The sequence below is a fragment of the Gorilla gorilla genome, chromosome 1 (genome assembly GCF_029281585.2).
Source record: "Gorilla gorilla gorilla isolate KB3781 chromosome 1, NHGRI_mGorGor1-v2.1_pri, whole genome shotgun sequence".
NCBI classification, from domain to species: domain Eukaryota; kingdom Metazoa; phylum Chordata; class Mammalia; order Primates; family Hominidae; genus Gorilla; species Gorilla gorilla.
In genome coordinates, this window is record NC_073224.2 from 120991135 (window position 1) to 121014332 (window position 23198).

Consider the following 23198-nt stretch of genomic DNA (forward strand, 5'->3'; position numbering starts at 1 on the left):
TAGCACAGCACCTGGGCCAGGAAAGCATTTGATCAGTGTTTGCTGAAATAGGTGAATGAGTGGGTGAGCGAACGAGAGCACGTTGGAGAAACACGGCAACAGGTAATTAGAGGATGCTGCGGGCCGGGGGAGAGGGGGCTTCCTCTGGGGGAGTGAGAGAGAAGGCTGAGAAGACAGTAAACCACGGGACAAGGCAAAGCCAACTACAATCCTCCCTTCTCCTCACTGTCCTGCTCCAAAAACAGACAAGAGGGCAGCTTGTGGAGCGCCTCCCCAGCAGCTAATTAATGACGATGTTCACCTTGCCAGTGGCAAGAAGCCAAGGTCTAATGAAATCCATCTTAGGAAGGTGATTTGAGATCTCACCCACCCCATCATCATTAACCTCGGCTCTGCGTTCCCCTACCCAAGCCTTTCCCGCTACTAAAAATGAAAAAAAAAAAAAACAAAAAAAAACAATTCTAAGTTCCTCTTAGGGAACTAATAGTACAAGAATTGTTCCACCTCCACCACTCTCTTCACACTTAGTTTTTCCGCCACAGGGACCAAACCACTTCCCAGCTGAGAAAGAAAGCAGGGGCAAGGTGCAGATTCCACCCAGGGACAGCAACCTAGGCCTCCTCCAACCGAGCTTGTGTGGAGGGCAGGGGCAGGGGCAGGGTAGGGATGCCTGGCCAGGCTCCAGCACTCTGCTGGTCAGACTCTTGTCTCTTTAGTCCAGCTCAACCCCAGGAACTGCATCCAGACCCAGGACCCAGCCCACTGGTCATGACCCTGGCCTGCCAGTTGGCTTAAGCTTGGTTTGGCAGCATCAAGGGTTGATTGAGTCCCATGCATCACAGAACCAAAACTTATGAAAGCCACAGACTGCCACTTGGTCTCCCTGTAACACACAGACAAATGTTCTGAATGGATGGAAGGATTTAGCAAGCCAAGGTGTGGCAAAGTCCAATTCCCAATGCCATGACTGAGCAACACTGCGGAGCATCTCCCGGCAGTGAATCGGACATTCTCTCTAGGAAGACTTGTTGAATTCACAAACCCACAGACCTTCTCACGCCATCAAGAACACACCAGGCACCACTTAGAGAGAAATCCTGTGTGCCACGGCCCCACCCTCCCGGGTTCATCTTTTTTGTTAGCAAGTCCAATCTTCTGCCTTCTCCCTTCTTCAAATGCAGAAAGTCCTCTAGGGCACACTAGGAATCCAGGACAGGGTTTACCATTAAGCTCCCAAGCTCTGGAAACTAGATTTGCATTCGCTTGCCAGTCGACTTTTCAGATTGGATTCCTATAATACTTGAAACAACCGGCTCCCTTTTCATTCCTTTCCAACCCAATTCACCGCATGCAAATGATATCTATATCAGTGCAAATGACACCACCTGAATTATCTGGTTCTTGGCCAAAAAAACTGGGTTGTTCAGCATGGAGTAGAAAGAGCTTTAAAATGTATTATTAATTGGGGCCGGATTATTTTTGCAACTGTTACTAAGGAAACCTCAATTGCTATAGTAACTGCATATGTTAAACTGGAATCCTATGACTAAACTTCTATTCAGTCACATGGTCTGAGAACAAGAATTCAAGGAAGAGAAATGTTTCAAAGCATTTCCATTTTTTTTCCTTCCCATGTCAAAATATTGTGAAGTGTTGAGAAGCTTGAAAGAGAGGCATTTTTTAAATTTGGTGCATGTCTGACAGGTGGGCAAGGGGTCAGCTCCTATTCTATGCTCTGGATTTCCTCCCACATCTCCAGGGCAGGTAGGACCTTTCCTGAGGCACAGGGGAGACTGGAATCTCCACATATAATTAGGGAGCCCTCCCATGTCCTGCCAGAGCCCTGCCCTGGGCAGTGTACAGCTTGCGTGCACCACCTTCCTCCACAGAGCTAGGAGAGCCCTGCCCACTTAGAGACCACAGGTGTTTTCATCTGCAAAATAAGAACAATGTCTCTATCTCCATTAGGAGTTTTGTGCAGACTAAAAGCAATTGTCTATAAAAAGAGTTTAGCACAGAACCTGGGATATAACAAACACCCAGTGAATTTTAGCTATTCTCATTCCTTTTTGGTTTCTGTGCCTTGTCCCAAGTTCAAAGTTCAACACTTAGATTGGGAGTTGTCAAGCATAAGTGGCAATCTTCCTGCTCAAAGTGCTGTTCTCGGACCAGCAGCACTGGGAGCTTGTTAGAAATGCAGACTCTCAGGCCCCACCCCAGACCCAGTAAGTCAGAATCTGCACTTTAACAAGATCCCCAGGTGATTCACAAGTAGCTTCAAGCCTGAGAAACCCTGGACTTGGCCGTGTGAGTGAATGGGCTTTGAGAGGCCATAAATGCAGACGTGAAAGAAAAGAGTGAGGTTTGGTTAACCCCCAACAGTGAATTGGCAGGAGGAAGAAAGAATCCAGCAAGAGACAGGAAGAGGGTCCGAGAGTTGCTCCAGCTCACGCCAGCAGCTGCCTTCACAGCAGCCCCCAGGGGCCAGGCCCTGCTTTGAGGGAGTGGCCCTTTCTTTCTGCAACTGGAGAGTTTCCTTCCCAGGCTTGTGACTAAAACTTGGAAGATCTGTGTTTTGTATGGTAGGAGAGGCTGTTGTGTTTGTTACAGGCCAGGATAGGGTGGTTTCAAGGTGAGACATCAGGAAGAGGGAAGAACTTCGCAGCGGAGACCAGCAGCAGCTTTCTCAGCCAGCCTACCCTCCCTTCGGATTCCACTCTGTGCGTGCTCTTCTCACTCAAAACTCATTTATTTCTTCAATAAAGGATTCCCTTACACTCTACTATAGCTGTGTTACTGCTGCCTTACAACGAAGGTAATTCTTAAAGTCTTCTCTTTCTTACAAAATTCTAAGCATATGCAGGGCAGGGACTCTGACCCAATCATTGTTAAACTAATCAATGAATGGTTGAATAAATGTGGTTACTTTTTAAAAGGAGGGGCAATTCTGATTTTGATAGAAAAGAGAACATTTCAAAAGGTATATGGCCCCTGAGCTAGGCCCTGAGAAACAAGCAGAGAAGGAGAATCAAAGGGCACGCCAGAGAGAGGGGACAAGAGGAAAAAGATGACAACTACCCTGTGCACTCTATTCGAGGAGGAGCAAGTGCTCAGGTGTAGTGGATGAGGTTAGAAAGGTAAGCTTCGGCCACACTGCAAGGGGCCTGCAGCTTGTACTTGATCCTGACCACCTGTGGCCCTCAGGGTGCACGCCATGGATCTGCAGATCAGCATCACCTGGGAATCTGCCAGCCCCTGCTAAGTCAGAAAAACTGCGAGTAAGGCTCAGCAACCTGCAGTCTCATGAGCCCTCCAATTGATTCTGATGCACATTCAAGTTTGAGAAGCAACAGCCGTGCTGCTGAGGTGGTTGCCGGTAAGTCTGGAGAAAGTGGTTTCTGTGCAGTGCTGTGAGCAGCAGCCAGAGTGGCACGTGCAAAGAGATGGGCACTGAGGGAGGAAGCCACTGCTCTTTATTAAAGACAACAGACAGTAATGCTAGAGATAGAGGCGGCCAGTGGCTGCGGCAGGAGATGTTTCAAGTGGAGAGAAGCAAGTCAGATGAGAGACAAGGAAAGAATGCAGGGTGAGCTGCATGGGAAGCCAGTGGCACAGGCGCCTGCCAGTCAAACTGTTACTACCCCTGAGTCCCTCTGTCCTTAACACCCCTTGGCTCCCTGCTCTCTCCACATGACCATTCCCTATTTGGGCCCTCAATGATCTCTTTCTCAGGCTCTTATAATTGGCCTGCATATGACACTCCCTCCCTCTCGGCCTAGCCACAGCCAGGGGATTTCCCTAAATGGCAAATGGGGCATGCTACTGCCCACGGCTGCCCACCCCACAGCCCGTGACAGCAGTTCTCAATAAGGCAGCTAATTGCAAGCAGGTCTCTGGTTGCCATATTGATTTGGGGAGGGGTATATATTCAATGGAATAAAGCCATTAAAGATGTAAAATTGTATCTGGGACAACTCCATGCAACAAAACTCTGCCTCGTGTCCTGTGTGACTTTCGAATGACATTCATATGGGCAAAAATTATGCCTCTGAGCCTAGAACCTACTTTCGTTTTACTATAATCACAATACTTTTATTTTGCATGGTTTTAATATATGCTAGGTCAGTCAAGAGAGGATTTTCCTTTGTTTTGTTCAGAATTGTAGCAAGAGTTACTCAGGACTTCAGAAACCCTGTCAGGATGGCAGTCCTGCTCATGGTGCCAAGTCTGATACAGTGACTGTCAGTGTGCATTTAGAGACAGCGTTGACTGTGACTGTGCCTCCTAGCATAGCTGTCCTGAGCATTTACGCATTGAAACGCATTATTTTACTATGAACTACTTTTTTAAAAAAAAAACTTTCTTTATCCCACAACTAGGACAGTATAGCAAATTTTACAGATATGATTAGGAATGTTATATTGTATATGAATTTCATTTCTGGGTAAAGGGAATATTATAAATTATTACAAAAATGGAGTATATGATCTGGGTATGAGCTAAAGTCCTAATTTCTGAGTTTAGGATATTCTTATTTATTTAGCAAACTTTCATCTGGTCCTATGTGCTCAGCACTATTCTAAGCACTTTATAAATATTAACTATTTGGTCCTCACCAATCCTATGAAATAAATATTATTCCCAATTTTATAAAGACACTTGCCCAAGGTCACACAGCTGGCTTAGTGGTAGAGCTGGAATTCAAACCCAGGCCGTCTGGTCTGTCCTTGCTTTTAGCTATTACATATGCCCACCCTCACCCCATGCTCCCATGTACAAAAGGGACTTCTTGATCCCTGCCAGCTTGCCTGGGGGTGAACCCCTCCCCAGACCCCATGCTTTAGTCATCTCAAGATAAGCATGCTGCTCCCACCCTCCGTGACTATCTTTATTCACACTCTTCTCTGAGCCTGAAATGCTCCACTCCTCCTTCCCAACCTCCCACCCTCACCCCTACCCCATTCCCTCCTCACGCCCCCTGCCCCCTGTTCATGCCCTGTGCTGGCTCTGCCTCCACACCTGTAACGCTTTTCTGCTCTCCTCTGTCCCTAGGCCTGCTGCCTCCCACAGAGCCCGCAAGGCAGGAACGTGACACATCCATCTCAGCAGCCTCACCAGCATGGCAACCTGGCACTTAGTAGGTGCTCAATGCATGCAGAGAGACAGGGAGGGAGGGGCAAGGGGAAAGCAGCAAGAGTCTGCAGGTGGAAATAGCTAATGAAGGTTACCCAGATGTGCCCTACCCTGCCTTACCTGTCTGCAGGTAGGGCAGTGACCCTGGCTCCTTGATGCCAATAACAAGTGCCCCGGTGTTACCATGACAACAGGCCTGAGGCATCTGGGAGGGGCTGAGCTCTCCTCTTAGGGCTCTTGCACTGACACCCATTCTATCTTGGCATAGACAACAGGCAGAAGCCACCTGGGATGGAAGAAGGAGAACCCGACTCCCCTGAAAGAAGGCAGAGGCCAGTCCTCTGAGGGATGGGGCAGCCATCCCTCAGAATGTGAAAGGACAGCCAGTGTTCACATGCTCTGGACTCATGGAAGTCAAAGAAAAGCCCTCTGCTATCCCAATCTGCTGGGTCAGCAATAAGAAATAGAAGAAAACCGATTTGGCAACATCCAGAGGATATTAAATATTCATCCTGACTGCCCATCAGTAAAATCCCAGCAGAATACACCCTCTGACAAGTCGGCTTTCCACCACCAGAGGCTGTCCTCATGGAAGCTTGTTTATGGCTTTGTCAATTTTAATGTACAATATTTAATAGCCAAACCAAGATATTGTCGTAAACATTTGGAAAATGAGTGCTAACATTTCCCTTACTGCTTCTGTATTTAGGGATATGTAATTGGAGGGTGTTTTGAGCTAAAGAAAATCAGAAGGAAGCAAGGCAATTATGCTTCACAATTAAAAGAGAAAAGAACTGATTAAGAGCTAACAATCAAATATGTGAACTGGCTGAAAGTCTTGCCTAAGCACCCCTTGAGGGGTCACACTATGTGATCAATGGGGATCAGACTAAGCTAGATCAATGGCAACGTTGACAGTGATGGCATTCCTTGAAGATTCTGTTGGGGATATGCATATGCAACAGGAAGCACACACAGGGAATGGTCAAATAACAGATCCACAAGTCAACTGTGCCATCCAACCAGAGATTCTGATGAATATTGATATGGGGGCAGGATCAGCAGGTGGCTCCAGCAGGGACGAGTCTGGGGCACAGACCACAAAGAAGCTTGCTGCGATAAATGATATCACAGCAGTGGAAGGCTGATGGTAAACGGACCAGCATGAGTGAGTCAACAGTCCCTGGGTTCCTATTTGATTCTGATGGAATAAGAATATTTAACACAATATTCTTTAAAACGGGGGTAGCAGGGGACATTTCTATGGAAGACACCAGAGCAGGGCTAAGAATCTATGTTTTGAGGGGCAAGGTACGCAGGGAGAGCAAAAGAAGAGAGGACAGCGCTGGTTCGGAGCTCTGGTATCCCCAAGTCTTAGAGCCACCTTGTGGCAGAAGCTGGAAGAATCAGGAGTTAAAAGAGGCACAAGATAAAACTTCTACACCGTCAGCAAACTGTGTCTTGAGGAACCTCTACCAATGTCTTATGACCCCAACTTCCAAAAAACAAATTTAAGGATTTGCTAAAGGGGATTAGGAAATCAGGGGTGGTTAACCAGAGAGAGGAAACATTAAATACAAGTATACGGTACCAAAGAGGACTCCTGAGAAGAAAAACACTTGTCTAGAACATATAATAATAAAATTAGGAACTTGGACTCTGGAGCCAAACTGCCTGTCTGGACTTGAATCCTGGCTCTGCCACTTACTGTGGCACACTGGGCAATTTATGTAACTTCTGTGTCAGTGTCCTCATCTGTGAAGTTGGGTAAAACGGTCCCCCTCACAGCACTGCATGGATTAAGAAACGAGGAACTAAGTTATTATGTGTAAAGCATTCCCAGTGGTTTACAAGAAATGCTCAGTGAATATTAGCTGCTACTGTTGTTACTACCAGTAACACTAGTGCTATAACTCCTCCACATCATCAATCTACAAGGAGAAAATTCTTCTGTAAAGGACACGATTAACTGAATGCAGAAAGAATAATCTCTGATTACATAGCCTTTAAAAAGGTCAAAGTCTCCCTACCACAATTACTTTTTAACAAGGCACACCTGGATTCAAATCCCAACTTCCCCCACTCACTAGGTGTTTAATTTGAGGAAGTGAGAACCTCTCAGAGCCTCTGTTACTTCATTTATAAAATGGGAAAGCAATATGTTCCTCCCAGGGTTGCAGTGAAGATTAAGTGAGGTAATATACACCAAGTGTCCAACAGTCTCCAGCGCACAGTCAGCTCTCATGTGTTTTTCCACTTCTATTTCCCCAAAATGAATGCACCAGCACCAAAGTATATAGGAAAGAGTAAAAACTCATATGAAGCTCTCTGGAAAATATTAAGTGCTAAATGCATAAATATTGAATAGAGGAGAGACAGTAACACTTAAGGGGATGCACACTCCTGGTGCCTCGGCCGCCCTCTGGGAGTCCTGCACGGCCTCAAGCACCCACCTTTGCTCTTCCTAGCCTCCAAAGGGCCATAAAAGTATATTACTGTGCACCTTTAAGTAGAGGCCTCTTAACAGCCCAAGTACAGTGATACTCATAAGTCTCCTCTGCCAACCACTGTTCATTCTCACTTTACAGTGAAAACACAACAGAAACCAACTCAAGACACCCAAGACACAAAGACGACCTCAGAGCAGATCTGGGGTCTCCCAACCCTCCAGCTACTTTACCCAGGAGGCAATTATGGTATAAAGGAAAACATTTGCTCTATGGAAGTCAGAGATACCTGGGCTCCAATCTCAGTTCAAATCTCAGTTTTGCCACTTAACCAGCTGGCTTGCCTCCATCAAGATTCCCGACCACTTTGAGCCTTGGTTTCCTCATTAGCAAAATAGGGATAAAAACACCTACATTATTAGGTTGTTGGATAAATTTAAAAAGAAAACATGAGTAAAGCACTAAGCAGAAACCTGGCATCCAAGAGGTACTTCATACACATTTTTCCCTGTCTGCCTTTAGTAACACCATAAATTAATCCAAATAATTAGAACCTTCAATGAACTAATTCTGTATTCTTCCCTTAGGCACTCCAGTCTTAGATTCCAAGTAGTACCAGAAACAGGCAAATACTAGGGATGTATTCAAAAAGGCAATGTCAGACAAGGTCTTGAGGTCAGCAACTCCTCTACCTTCTACAGCTGCAGAACCATGTGATGGGCAATGCTGCTCAGAAAACTGACCTTGAGAGCCAGAGGGGACAAAAAAAAAGGTGCAATTACAATCCTAATGTCCCACTCAATAATGCAGGCAAGTGGGTACCTCGACATTTTCCACAACAAGGGTTCACATAAAATGGGGTCTCTGCTTAACCTTCCATTAACCTGAAAATCCACTTAAGCAAAACAGCCTCTTCCCTGAGCCTCTTGTCAGTCGAAGTTTAGGCTGTCATTGGCCAAGGGAACAGTCTCGTCATTTAAACAACTCACGTGTTCCAAATCTGGTACAGAACAGAACTCTGTTATGGGGTTAGAAGAGGTGAAGGAGAAACCCAAAGGTTACCATTATTTAACCTCACGTTGCTGAAAACGATACTGTGGCCACCTAAAGTAGTCACGCAGACTAGGTCAGGCACTAACCATGGCTGTTAGTGGGCAGAAAAATCCTTTTGGCAAGGCGTCCCAGCCATCTTTGCAAAGTCAAACCCTTGCCCTTGCCTGCACAGGTGTCTGTTCTAGCCGAGGCATGGGCTAGGCGAGGGAAGGAACACGGGAGCCTACTGCCTGGGCTCCACCCTCCACCAGCTTCTAACCTGGCAGGAGACAAGGACAGATGGAGGAAAACCATAAGAGCTGCATGTACTTAACTCCTCCCACGTGTCAGCTGAAGAGCCTGATGAAGGCGAGAGTGTTTGCAGAAAGCCCCACTGACTAATGCTCCCCAAATTAATGCATCCTTATGATCCGCTTTGAGACAGACTCAGCCTCCATAGAGAAAGGAGCTCAAATTCAGGGCCCATACAGCTGGACAGGGCCTGGGTGCAGGCAACACTGTGGGAGAAAGACAACCGGGGTTCAAATCCTGGCTCCACCATTTACTAGGTACATGACCTTAAGCTAGTCACTTAAATCTTTCCTGGGGTTGTTGTGCAATTCTAATAAAGTAACTGACCTTCAGCGCCTCATGCAAAGAAGATGCTCAATAGGTGCCTATTACCCTCCCTCTTTACTCAGAATTTCCTTGTCTATGAACAGGAGACAATGATATCACTTCCACATAATTGTATGAGGATTATAGGAGATGAGGTTAAGTAAAGAAAAGGGCTTTCTTTAAAACAATTGGCCTGTGCATTTCACAAATGTCCATGTCTACAGACACATACATATACACACACACACACACAAACACACAGGTTAGGGAATTGTTCTAGATTAAAGGAGTCTAAAGAGACAGGATAACAAATGTGATGTGTGATCCCTGGTTGGATCCTAATCTGAAAGGGAAAAATAAAGGGCATGATTGGGACAACTGGGGAAATGTAGGTGGTGGGACTACACTAACGTAAAACCCCAAGGGTGTGATAATGGTGCAGTGGGTGGGTAGGTTCTTAGGAGTTACATGCTGAAGTACTTAGGGGGAAGTGTCCCAATGTCCACAGCTTTCCCTCCAATGGCTCAAAAACAACAACAAACATACACACAGAGGAAGAAAACAAATGCCGTCAGACAACAACTGGCTATCAAGGAAAGGAAATACAAGTGTCCACTGCATGATTCTTAAAACTTCCTATTGATTTGCAATGTGTCTAAATGAAGAGCTGGGAAAGGGGGAAGTGATGCTAAGGGCTCCATGCACACCTTTCTTTTTCCCTCACATCTGCTCAGGCAGCATAGGCACATAGCCCACAGGTCCGCAGCACTCACCTGGCTGCAGCACCCTGATCTCCAGCAGGTTGGAGGTCCTCTCCGCCAGTCGCGTCCAGGTGTTGTTGTAGTTCTTCCGCCACAGCTCTGCCACACACTGGTACTTGCCTGCCTCCGTGTCACTGGCTCGGCTGATGCTTAGGCGGACGTTGTTGCTGGACTCAGCCTTCTCGATGGCAGTTCGGGTTCGGAAGCTGGAGGACCTGTCCCCCCACTGGACCCCTCCGTCCCGGGTGAAGGTCACCAAGTCATGGAACTCCACCGTGCCCACCGGCTGGAACCGCCATGTCACCGACACGGGGACCCAGGCAGGGTAGTGGGGTTTGATGATACACTGCAAGTCAAAGGAGTCGCTGTAGGTCACCCCCGGTGTCCGGGAGATGGCTGTGACTGCGAAGCCCATTTCTGGAGAGAAAGCAGAGAGATTCAACCAGAGGAGGCATGTGGCTTTCTCAGGGCAGTATGACATCAGCAATGGGGCAGCTGGCAAAGCAAGCAGTGTGGGACAGAGGCTCTCGGAGCCCCTTTTGAGCTCTCAGGCTAGTGTTGCTTTTAGTATCCTGCTGAGGCCCAGCCCAAGAGTTTCCAAGACTCCAAAGAAAGGCCCACCACAATTCCCCCTGAGCGGCACTAGCCTAACCCTTCCCAATGAGATCCTCGTGCATTTGCTCCTCCCCTGGAATTAGACATCACAATCCTCAGGGACTGATTGCATGTAGGCAGGGTTGCTCCTAGAAATCTTGAGATTCCATGAGAAAACAGGAAAAGAAAACCCCAAGGCCAATTTCCTCCATTGCACAGGAGGAAAACACAACCACACAGCCCCAACACCACTTTTCCTGGTCCCTTAGCGCACTGGTGCCGAGAAGAGAAGCAGATGGAGTCGGCCTCCAGTCCCTTTCTCACGTCCCTCATGAAATCCAAAAACAGAGCAGGTGGGGACCTCCAGTGGGGTGGGACAATTATCCTAAATGCAGGGTTCTGCAGGCTCAGCGGCTGTGGGTCTCTCAATATTCCTTATTGAATGGGCAGCACTGCTAAGCCCTAATACTGACTCCTCAATATGAGTACCTCAGAGCTCCTTCAGCCTAGAAATACTGTTTAATATTCATACATTGATCACAATCATAAAGCTAACAGTAGCCAGTATTTATTGAGCACTATCTAGGTGCAAGCATGGTGCCAACTGCTTTGCTCTCATCATGCTCCACTGAATCCCCAAAACAACCTTGCAGAACAGGCAGGCTTGTCATCTCTTCCTGCAGATGTAGAAACTGATGCAGAGAGAGGTTAGATAAATTGCCCAATATCAAGCATTTAGTAAGTCAATGACAGAGTTAGTCTCCAACCACATGTAACTGATTCCAGGGGCCTTTTTAGGTTGCTTTACCCATGGAAAGCATAACACAGTGGTTAAAGGTCTAGACTCTGGAGCCAGCAGCCAAGACTTTGATACTTCCCAGCTGAGTGACATTAAAGTTACTTAACTTCTCTCTGCCTCTGTTTTCCAATCTGTAAAATGAGTCTCTGTGAAGATTAAATAAATCAGTGTTTATAAATATTACAAATAGTACCTGGCACATGAGATATACTATATTTTGTTAAATATTTTGTTAAAAATAAAATAGAAATTTAAAAAAAGTACTTTAAACTCTGTAATGTGAAAGACTGGCCACAGAATGAATCTTTTGGCTTTCTATGGTGAGGTTAAGTTGGCAAATAGGTAGGCACACAATTTGCTGAAAACTCTGGACCTTTGATTTGGATTTCATAAGCTATCTCTATATACCCTTTAAAAAAGTTTATGACACGGAGGCCCATCCTTAAACATGAAGCGCCTGTGACAGTCGCTGTGCACCTGTGTGTAGTAGGTGTTGCATGAGGGTGGTGTAGGACAGAACCTCAGGGACAGGACCCACGCCAGGTGCTCCTGGCCTCACACCTGAAGGGGAGAGAGCTTCCCCAAGCAAATGACTTTGTCTAGTCCTGACACGGGCACATGCCATGGTCACAGAGCACCCAAGCTGCTCTAACCGAACAGCCATAATGGCCCACTGTAATTAGATGGGACCCGCATCTAATTATACTGATATGAAAATTCATGTGTGTCATTGTTAACTTTAGACTGAAAAGACAACCTTAATTAGTCTAGAGTGCCCTCCCATTCTTCCTTGTTCAGTCCTTTGGGCCACCTGATTATGGCTCTAGCCAGAGGTATCTCAGTGGTGGAGATCAGGTGAACAGTGCTGGCCTCCAGATCCCAGGGCAGAGCCCCTCAGTGCCCCTGGCTGTGAGAACCACCAGACATATGGTGAGTAAGAAAAAACTCAGGGGATAACCTGATAACATAAATTACTTCTAGAGAAACAATCCTCACTAACTCTAATCACTCATTGGACATTCCTAACCTTCCAGGATGGTTAAAAAAAAAAAAAAAACCCCAGTACTGGACATCCAAAAGTTGTCCCCCAAGTTCCATCTCACTGGGTTCACACAGGTGCTGAGTATGGATACAGGAACTGAGCTGATCAGGAAACGCAATCACTGGAGGAAGTTTCTAAGACAGAAATCTGAGCTGTATAATTACTGCAAAAAGCAGGTCAATCTTTAGGATTAAGCTTTAGAAAATAAATGTAATTCTAATCTCAGAGGACTCTGTTAAGGACAAAAACCACTTGGGGCTGCCATCTTTACTGGAAGTATCCAAAAGCACCACCATCCCAACCTGCAAGGAAGGTGGTGACACAGTCCCAGGGAGTGGGACATAAAGTTGCTGAGGACAACCGATGTCTCCTGATAAACAGGAAGACCTGACATAACAAGTTTCTTTCCCAGCAAAGTCACAGACTGGTCGTTTAAAATCTAATATACTGATTATATCCAGGCAGATAAATGTTGATAGAGGCCTCTTTACCCCATGAGAAGCAAATCTAATCTTCCTTGGTTTTAGCAAATCTCAAGGTATCTTTTCATTCCACGCTAATGAGGGAATAGCTTTGTTAGGTATGGGCCCCATCAGGTAGTAGAAACTTCTAGCCTTAGGCAAAGTATTTAATGTGTCTCAGTCTCAGTTTCCTCCATAAAATGAAAGTGTCTGTCACTTGGCTAGGTGGGGATTCAATGGGACAACTAAGCTTAAGTGTTAAGGATCAGGCAGGAACATAGTAAATGCTAAATAAATGACAACAGATGATTTTATACCCTTCTCTGCTCTCTTTCAGGAAGGCTGGCCCCTGGGCAGCAGGGCAGGAAAGACATGCCACACAGTGCTCAGCCACTCTGCTCTCTTTAAGGCCAGGCTGGCAGTGGCCATGCTCCTCCACCTGGGGCCACCACTATGGCTGGTGGCTTCACTAACCTGGATAGAGTTCTGATAACATCACTCTCTCCCAGCCAGACTAGGAGTAGTCACAGCTCCCAGCTATTGCTATCCCTCAGGAGCCCCATCATCCACTGTGGGTCCCTTAGTCCCTGCTAGCACTATCTTAATTAATTCAACCCTCATAAGAAACAAAATAGACATAAAGGAAAGTACTTCAAACTCTATAGGTAAAAGACTGGCCATAGTTTCCTGCTAAAACTCTGACCGACAAAAGTCAGGATAAGGTGTTTGACACTGAAGCTGTCTCCATGCCAGACCCACTGCCAGTCCCACCGCTCACTCACCAAGAGCTGTGATGGAGATGGGAGTGCTGGCCCGGCGCTCCCCAACAATCTGCCACTCGCCATCCACTGCCCGCACCCATTCAGTCACATGGCATTCATACTGGCCCTCGTCCTCCTTCCTGCTGTTGAAGATGCCCAGGCTGAACGAGTTGGGCTGCACCTGCTCCATCTGGACGCCCCCAAAGCTGCTGCGCTCCCAGTAGGACGAGCCTGGCTGCACGGTGCCATCCCGGTCTAGCCACATGATATTGCTGCGGCGGTTCTGCCTGTCCACAAGCTGCCAGATGACAGAGAAGCGACCCTGCGGCCTGCCTGCCGTGCGGACACTGCAGGAGAAGCGCAGGTCCTCGCCCTCAAGGATGACGCTGGCATTGCTGGCCACCTCCACGGAGATGCTGCTCTCTAGGAAGAGGGAGAGAGAAACACCCTGGAGGCTTTATGGTCTCCACAGCGCCCTCCCCACAGAGGAAACAGGAGGAGGGGTGCAAATGGAATCATATTCAGGTACGGTGAGCCTCAGAGGGTCAAAAACACTCTGACCCTAGTTGCTGCAAGCCCTGGCTGGTTCTGGGCTTTGCTCCCTGTGGTTTTAGATCTGATAATCTAGGATGTTCTTTGCCGTGTGCAGAGAACTGTGATAACGAGGTTCTAAGACCTGAGCCTGAATAAGAACCTAAGAAATACAACATAGTGGCATGATGTTTAGGGCATAAAACAATTTATTGGGTAATCTATTCAGCTGGAGTTCAGGGTTTTTCAAGTTGAATTTTCAGCAAGAAGAGTAACTCCAAAATCCTACTTCACTTCACTCTTGCTACCATTCGGTACTACAGCAGTCAAATAAAAGCTGAATATCCATAATGTGCCATTTGAGTCCTTCAGGACAATTTAGGAAATATGGGGAAAAAAAACCAGCAGTAAGTATTGGGACGATAACGTGTGCTTAAGTGTGGGTAATAAGGGAGCACAGATGGTCTAGTTTTGCAGAGTGCATGAGGAGCGGGCTTTCATTCTTTCATTAACACACAGGAACAAAACAAAGCCAGCAGCTCGTCATCCACCACTCTCCCGCCTGTCCAGTCAGCCCTGGGGCTCCTTTGCTCTCTTTCTAGAAACATTTGGCCAATCAAAAGTTTGGGATAAGGATTCCACTCCCTTCCCTGTCTCATCTAGCCTCTGCTGCTCACTTAACTATCTGAATTCACTCAATCAAATTATTTAAACTCGACATGCCTCAGCCTCTTCTGTAAGACAGGTAGAGAGCCACCTTTAATTGTAGAATTCTTTAAATATTAAAAAGTAAATGAGATGATGCATATAGATTCATCTAACACATAGTAGGTTTTCAAAAACTGGTCATCACGATCATGATTAATTTTACTATTCCACATAACTCTTTGTTTTTATAAACATCACAGATAGGCTAATATGTTTTAATTATGCATGTAGTATTTTGTATAATTATCTATATTGAGTTCAGAAGGTCTGTAAGTATTAAAGAACACAAAGTAACTAATTTGGCTCCAATTTTTGGGTACCGCCCACATTAAATACATGCAATAATTTTAAACCAATTAATTAAATCAAATCCCAGATTTTAAGAGGCACACCCAATTACCAAGAGAAAACACACACATACACATAACAATGCATTTGAATCAAATCTTTTCTCTCCTTTATTTCCCCCAACAAGCAGAAACAAAGACGAGCACTGAGCCTCAACATGTAGCTCTTATTATAGTGAGGATGCCTGCTATCCATTCTGGATTTGCTTGTTTTATGTGAAAAATAAAAGGTCTGGATGGGGCAGGGAATAGCAATTTTCCCAGGAGGGCAACCTCCCCCAGGAGTCATACCAGGATGATTCATAGAGATGATCAGGCTCCTGAACAGTCACCATCTATAGCACTAATGGTTAAGGGGATGGATTTGGAGACTTCCTAACTCTGTAATCCTGTGGTTCTTCCTTAACCTACCAAAGCTCCAATTTCTCATGTGCAAAATGGAGATACTAATAGTGCCTACTTCTTAGGGCATGACATTGAGAGGATTAGATGAGGTAATTATTTTTCATCATCATTAATAACAACAATATTCCTCTTTAGATTAAAGACTCATCCCCACTGTTATCAATTCAAAATAAGGGATTAAAAGGGTAACTGCAGCATCAAGGAAGAAAATCCTTTCACTTGTCTTAAGCAGGAGAATGACTTGCAGGACCTCACTCTCATCCCCTACTGTCATCCCAGTGGACCCTTATGCAAGTCCTGGCTCATTTACTGAAAGGGCTGTTTGGTGGTGTCTGTTGCTTGAGCAAGCCTGGAAACCCACATAGTTAGAATGTGGGGCTACAAGAAGAAATGCTATTTTATTATAGCAGCTGAGGCAAAGGCAACTACAGACCTGGTGCCTCACTGCCCACTAACACTATTTACAAGAATTTCCAGGCCTGAGAAAAGGCAGCCGACAATTTTAAACTCTCTGGATTAAGTGAAAACTAGGACAGAACTAATAAAAATCTGAGTACACATTCACAAATGAAATTTCAAATCAGGAAGTTGATGGTGTAGCATAGGCTAAGCGCAGGGCGGTGGGTGTGAAGTTAGAAGCAAATATTTCCTAATGCAATGCAAGCTCAACCACTAACTGAACAATCAGCTCTGTCACTTCCTGTGTGGTGCTCTGATTTCTTCATTCATTAGATGGATATCATATTGGCCTCTACGAGGATTTGAGAGGTGGGAGCGGAGAAGGAGATGATATACGCAGAAGCACTTTGGTCTCTTAGGAGGAAAAGCGCCATTAAAATCCAAGGCATTATCACCATTACCGATGTGATTGTTGTTGTTCTTCGGCAGACTTACCCAAGTGGCCTTGGGACAGGATCTGGTGGTGCTGAGGGACTTTAACTACCCAGTTATCTGCTGGAAAAGCAATATAGCAGGCCACAGATCATCAAACAAGTTCTCAGAAGGGGTTGGGGGAAATCTTAGTACAAAAAATATAGGAAGTAAACAGCGTGGCTGCCCTTCACTTGATCCTTAGAAAACAATGAGGAATTAGTTGCAGATTTAAAAGTAGAGAGTCCGTGGTTAAGGCAAGCACAGACTGACAGGAAAATAGTAAAGACAGTGGGCATTCAATTCAATAATTTCAGTTGTACAGTATTCAGCGAGCACCTACTCTATGCAAAGCACCATGCTAGGCATTGCAGGGCGGAAAACGCTAAGAAACAAAAGAATTTCAAGATAATTAGGTATGTGTGTGCATGGTTTTTAACAAAATAATAATAAGCATAAAATAAAATAATCCAGTTGATGAGAAAAGAAGAAAAGACTGACAAGAGGACTGCTGTGGCTACTTTTTACTTCACACTTGAAGAGAAATATTTTAAATATTAAAACATATAAATAAAAAGTAAAGGAAATTATTACAAGGCTCAGAGAAAGAATAGTTTGAGCAGCTGAGACAAGGTTAAAGGTTAGTCTTAAAACTTTACCACTTGTTTAAAATCAGAGCATTATAGGTTTTTATTCTCTTTACTAAAAACAGAACTATGGGAGAATGAGATTAATAAGAATATCTTGATACTATGAATGTTTAAACACAACACAAGCAAACACCGGTAGTTTCTGTAATCCCTAGCAATGGCCACTACCCACCCACACAAGGCCAGCCTACATGAAGGCTGCGAGCCCACTGAGGCAGCCTCAGAAATCAGCTAAGCTTAAAAGGCTATGCTCCAGGAAGATGTGAGAGGTCCCATCCACCGACTTTTAGAAACACAATTTCAACAGGGAAAAGCCATTTAGGGAAATGCCAGCCTTTATACCTGAAAAACCCAGATGGCAAATCCTTAATAATGCACTTTATGATTTAAAATCCTCCCATAAAAGACCAACTCTCCTTAAGTGAGATTTCAAGGCAGGCATCTACCCACTTCTTCTGGGACTTGATTCCCACACAAGAGCAAACAGCTTTCTGGGATTCCTGGTTTCCCTCCAAGCTGAGCTGGCACTGCTTGTGTATGTACAGGGCTGCTAGCAATCAGATAGGCCTATGCCCAGCCCTAGACTGCCCTGATTCTGGACACCCCTGATCCTGATCCTCTGCTATGGGGAGCCTGCTAAATGTACGCAGGTGGGCTACAACAGGGAAGAGAGGCTCAATGGTTTTTCCCCCAGCTCTGCATTAACCTCGAGGGTTCCATCTGCCTCCCCTCACCTTCACCACGCTATTCTCTCTCCCTCTACCTCTCCTAAATGATGCTGAGCCAAAGGAGAAGAAAGCAGCAAATCTCTCTACTTACTGAGGGGGAGGACTATGATGGGGATGTTCTTGGGACGCTTGCTCTCCTTATCAATGAATTCCCCGGTCACAGTTTTCTCTCGCTCAGTCACCCGGCAGTTGTATTTCCCGCTATCTTCCTGGCGGAGGTGGTAGATCTTCAGCACAAAGACACTGTCGCTCTCTTTGGCCACCTTAAGCTGTCCCCTGGCTTCCCGGTGAGCAAATTCGCTGTTGAGGACAGGCACAGCGTTAGGGCCCATGGTGGCGATGAGCGAGCTGTTGAAGGCCCAGGAGACAGCAAAGTAACGGTCGGGAACATTCTGAGCCTCCAGGATGCATCTGAACTCCACCGGCTCGCCCACCGTGTGCAGCCGCTTCTCTGTTTCCAGCCGAACAGTGAATTCTTTGTCTGAGAGAACAAGTAAGAAAAGAGACACATCCTGGGTGAATGAGGTCCCCAGCCAACTAAACCACATTAGCACATTCCCACTATCCTTCCTCTTCTTTACAATACTAACTGCGGGGAGGACCACAGCACTTAGCTTGAGAGTAAAATCCAACTCAGACCCAGGTTGTCTGAGGTCCAGAGAAACGCCTGAATATCACAGAGAGAATTCAAAACTACTTCAGCCCAGACGGTCTAAGCAAACTGTTACCCCAGTTAAGACCAATGGGGCTCAGTCTGAAGCTTTAGATGTCTTAGATGAGACCCCCAGGTCAGTGAGAAGCTACTAATATCACTCAAATGGTAGATTACAAATATCTAGCCTTGATATATGCACCCAGAACTCTATTTAAGCAACAGCATTATAAACATTTTCAGCAGATATTGTAAGACTTACCCCACTGAGGTCTGTGGGAAAAAATTACAGAGTTGCCTAGGTGCTGGCCCAATCCTAACAAATGCTCAAAGATGACTATATTAAAATTCCCTCTCTACCCCCCGCCATGTGAATACTAGAAATAAGATGTAGGTATGGCAAACCCTAACAGAATTACATAGAAAAAATAAAAACTAATGTCTGTTCACTAGTTTACCACCTGTCAGATCAAATCTTTAGTCAGATTTCAATGGAAGTAGGTACTTTCCCACTGAAGTACCTACTAAGTACTTACTTTAGTAGGAAAGTACCTACTTTAGTGGGAAAGTACCTACTAAGTACTCATGCCTGGTTAAACCTTAGTAGGTACTTTCCCACTGAGTAAGTACTTAGTAGGTACTTTAGTAGGAAAAGTACCTACTTCTGCTGAAAGCCAGACAGCCTCTGAAATGATTACTAAACCCAAGCAGCCTCCAAAAGCTAGGTGTTTTTTTAATTTTTATTTATTTACTTATTTATTGTGACAGGGTCTCGCTCTGTTGCCCAGGCTGGAGTGCAGTGGCATGATCATGGCTCACTGCAGCCTCGACTTCCCAGGCTCCAGCCATCCTCCCACCTCAGCCTCCGGAGTAGCCACCATATCCGGCTAATTTTTGTTGAGTTGGGTGTTTAACCAGGCATGAGGGGGTGACCAAAGAGGGGCTCATCACCACTAACAGCATCATCACAACCTGTGTACCAGTGTACAGTGGCTATTAATCTCATTAGACAGCTATCGTATCTCATAGGCACCCACGGCAGAAGTCAGGGGGAAGAAAATGGAGTTAAGGGCTAGAGACTGGAGCTGTGACCACTGCCCAGTTCTAGCTCTGTTCCTCTAAAAAGAACACTGAGGTGGAAAAAATCCCATGGCAGAGACGTTTGAATTCCATGTAGATTCATTAGCTCCGACCTTGCCTGCCTTCCCTAGACTGGCATGTCTAGCTTTTCCCACTATCTTCAAGATCTTGCCCATTAATCCCGTCCTAGGCACTCTTCAAGCAGACGAGGTTTCTGTTTCCCCGAGAAAACATAAGAATCACGCATAAGCAGCATCCACATTCTTCTTTTCCAGCCCCAGCGCAGCTTTACCCCTCCCGCTCCTCAGGCTCTCCAGCCCCTCCCCCCAATATAGGCCAGTGTCCTGCTGCAAACACCCCTTCTTTCCAGTGACCTAACTACTTCCTCTAGCAGCCAAACTTCCTGACAGGGAAAACCACGTCATCAACTCCAGGGCCTCCCCTCCAATGAAGTAGCTGCTGTCACAGCTTCCAGCTCCCAAGAGACCAGTCTTAAGAGGCATGGATTGAAGGAAGCACATTTCACTCTGCCACCATCTGCCTGGATGAACACACCCATATGGGACAGTCCCCGTGTTATCTGCTGGATATTATCTCTCAGGTCAACCCAATTAGTCATTTATAACCCAACATCAATGACAGAAAAGCACTCCTTCCACATAAACACCACTGGAGCTGTGCAAGGGGTACCCTAGACCTCAGACCTTTCCGTTGCTCCAGGTTAGCCTGGCTGTAACTCTGGCTTTCTTCTTTCGGCGGCCAAAGACTCTTCTCATCTCAGGGGAATCCCCCCATGCCTTGGTGACACCTTCATGTTCCCAGGTTGAAGACACAAGATTTACCCACATCACCCCCGTTTCTGCCCTTGGTTATGCCCAGTCAATTACATCTCTAGAAACTGACCTGTGCTTTTTCCAATAACCCTTCCACTTCATCTCACTGAAATTAGGCTTCACTGACTTAGCAAATGTCACGAATGATCCACCCTACCCCTACCCCCATCCTAACCAAAGGCTTTCCTCAAGCAGGTTGAGGCTCTGAGCCTGCTCCATGATCCCTTCTCTCCTGCTCTTCTTCTTGCTGGCCTGCCCACTCTGTTCCACTCTCTCACCTGCTTCTCTGGTCACCTCTTACTGCTGCTGTTCTCCCAGGCCCTTTCCCATTTTTACACCATGGGCTCTTCCAGGGCCCTGATCACTCTCAGGCTCGGTCTCTGAGCCCCAGACCCCTGTGTCTGAGGACCCACTGGATGTTTCACATACTGAGCATCTCTATCAGAGTCTACCTGATGGATGGGCTCTTTCATTAGAATTTACAAAAACAAAAGGCAGCCAATGCTGCCGCAAATGCAAAGGTCCCGCATGTCCTCATTATTGTTCCTTCCCTCCCACAGTTGAAGGAACCCCCAAAGCCCCAGTCCCAGCCCCTGGACTTCTAGACAGTTGGACCCCTCCTTCCACTGTGCTCTTTATTCTTTCGCCTCGGGCACCCACTGACGTAGCCTTAGCTCTTATTAGCTCTTTTCTACCTGGTCTCTTGGCTTCAGACTCAACAGATTTAATCAACCTCCAGGTGGCCTCCATGGGTTTTTCTTTCTGAAACCCTGATCTGATTGTGTTACTCCCTGCTTAAAAATCTCTACCTCCTCTCCAACTGTCTGCAGCAGAGGTTTTCAAACTTTATTAAGAAGAGGACAAAGGAAGGGGACTTTTTATTCATATAAAATCTTCTGCTGCCCAACATAGTTGAAGCAAGGGGGGACCACCCAGGCCCTCGCATGCCTTCTCCCTGCACTCCTGGGTGCGCATACGTGCACATGAACACCAACACACACCCATGTCTAACCTCCTAGGCACCTTTGAGGGGCTTCCAGGGTTCCAAGAACAGCTTGAAAACTCTTGGCCCACAGAGTCAAGCCCCGGCTCTATATCACTGCATTTGGGGCTTCGGGGTCCCTTTCCTCTCTCATCACACACATCTGGAATTCAACATCCGGAACTAGTCATACTTGACTCCTTTCTGCTTGCCAAACATATCAAACACTTTTGCACTTTTATGCTTCTCCTCCTGCTGACTCCTCAAGCTTCCAGACTCAGTTCAAGTCAAGAAACTTATTGGTGTTCCTGGATTTGTCTTATCAACCATCCCATTCAGAGATAACTGTGGTTGCAAGAACACTTCCTATTTCCGGTATTCCCAGAGCACTCTATACAAATGCTATCAATGCACTTAGCACATTTTACTTGTCCATTGGTTCTCAGGTCTGCCTAAGTGCAGGGACCAGTGCTAGTCATCTTTGAAGCCCTTAATGCCTATCACCATCACACCTTCAATGCTGTGGAGACTGGCTACATGTTTACTGAAATAAACTAAGAAGGGTAGAGTTGGAGATGCAACTGCTGAACCTAAACAGCACAGGAATGCAGGGTGAAGTCATCAACTTTTTTTTCACTTAGTTTTCCTTTTGCTGGCTTAGTCTAGATACATTTTCAGGGTAAATTCAGAAAGTTCTAATTCCAAATTGGTAAGATTAAAATAAAGAAGATTAACTGATGCAACCTAATTTAAAAGCACTAAGACTCAAAATTTGGCCCAAATTTTTGAAGTTGATCTTAAAACTATCCAGGAAGGGAAAGGATAAATATAAAATAAAGCCCCTTGGATAGATTTTTTAATATTGAAAGATCCAGAAGCTGCTAAATGTCCTACAGAGCAGATAAAGTGCTCCCTATCCCTACCAACCCCTATGGTAAAAGATTTCACATCCATTAGATGACTTATTAAAGTGATGTCCAGAGAATTGCTTCTGCCCTAGAAGCTTTGCTTGAAAAAAATGTAGATAGCAGAAGAATCACCTGGGAAGCGTGCCGGAAATCCAGCTTCCCAGGTCCCATCCCAGGAGCCTCCAATTGAAGACTTCTGGGACGAAGCCCCAAAATGTATACTGTTAGCTGAGTCTGAAGCATTACTCTAGAATGGCAGAGAAAGTATGCAAAGACCCAGACAACTGACTGCAGCAAATAGGACAGGGAGCCCAAGAGACAGGTCCTGATGAAGGATCCCACCTGTACTGCTCACCAGCTCATTTCCCACAAGCCACACTCACTCACCAGAACCACCACAGTCCTCACCGGAAGTGAGCTTCCGCACAAGGAAAGGCTTTCAGGCCACTCATCGCCAACTTAGTGATGGCACAACAACCATGCTCCAACCAAAGTTGGGGGATCTGAAGGCCCATGTGAGAACCTGCCCTCAGCCCAGCAGAGGCAGCCAGCAACAGCTGTCAGCTCTGGCCTGGAGCCTGGTGGGCTCAGGAGACTGGGGAGTAGAGTCTGGGGCCACAGGAGATACCAAGAGAAGCCAGGGAGGGTTTCAGCTGGCTGTGCCACCATCATTTTGCCTCAGCTCTAAAGACATCATGCAACCTCCTCAGGACCCCTTCCAGGCCTTCACTTAAGAAAACATCTATAGTGGAACTTGGTACTCTCAGACTGGCCTCATCAACATGCCCTAAGACTCCTCTTGAGCCCCAACATAAAGTAATCTGCATTCAGCATCTTCACCTGCAAAATAGGAGTA

General features: G+C 46.1%; 1 protein-coding gene across 6 annotated transcripts in view; it reads right to left on the reverse strand.

Annotated features, from left to right (window-relative positions):
* IGSF3 (immunoglobulin superfamily member 3) overlaps positions 1–23198 on the reverse strand; it is a 93352-nt gene that overhangs the window by 15487 nt on the left and 54667 nt on the right. For 2 of the 6 annotated variants that reach the window (XM_063695860.1, XM_063695863.1), the window contains exons 5-8: positions 17979–18368; positions 16534–16590; positions 13670–14071; positions 10004–10408 (exon numbers count right to left, since the gene is read on the reverse strand). In XM_063695860.1, the coding sequence (XP_063551930.1) occupies positions 10004–10408; positions 13670–14071; positions 16534–16590; positions 17979–18368 (1254 nt within the window). Of the gene's footprint in view, positions 1–10003; positions 10409–13669; positions 14072–16533; positions 16594–17978; positions 18369–23198 lie in introns of all 6 variants that reach the window. The other 4 variants (XM_055355911.2, XM_055355901.2, XM_055355928.2 and 1 more) reach the window with 2 other exon arrangements.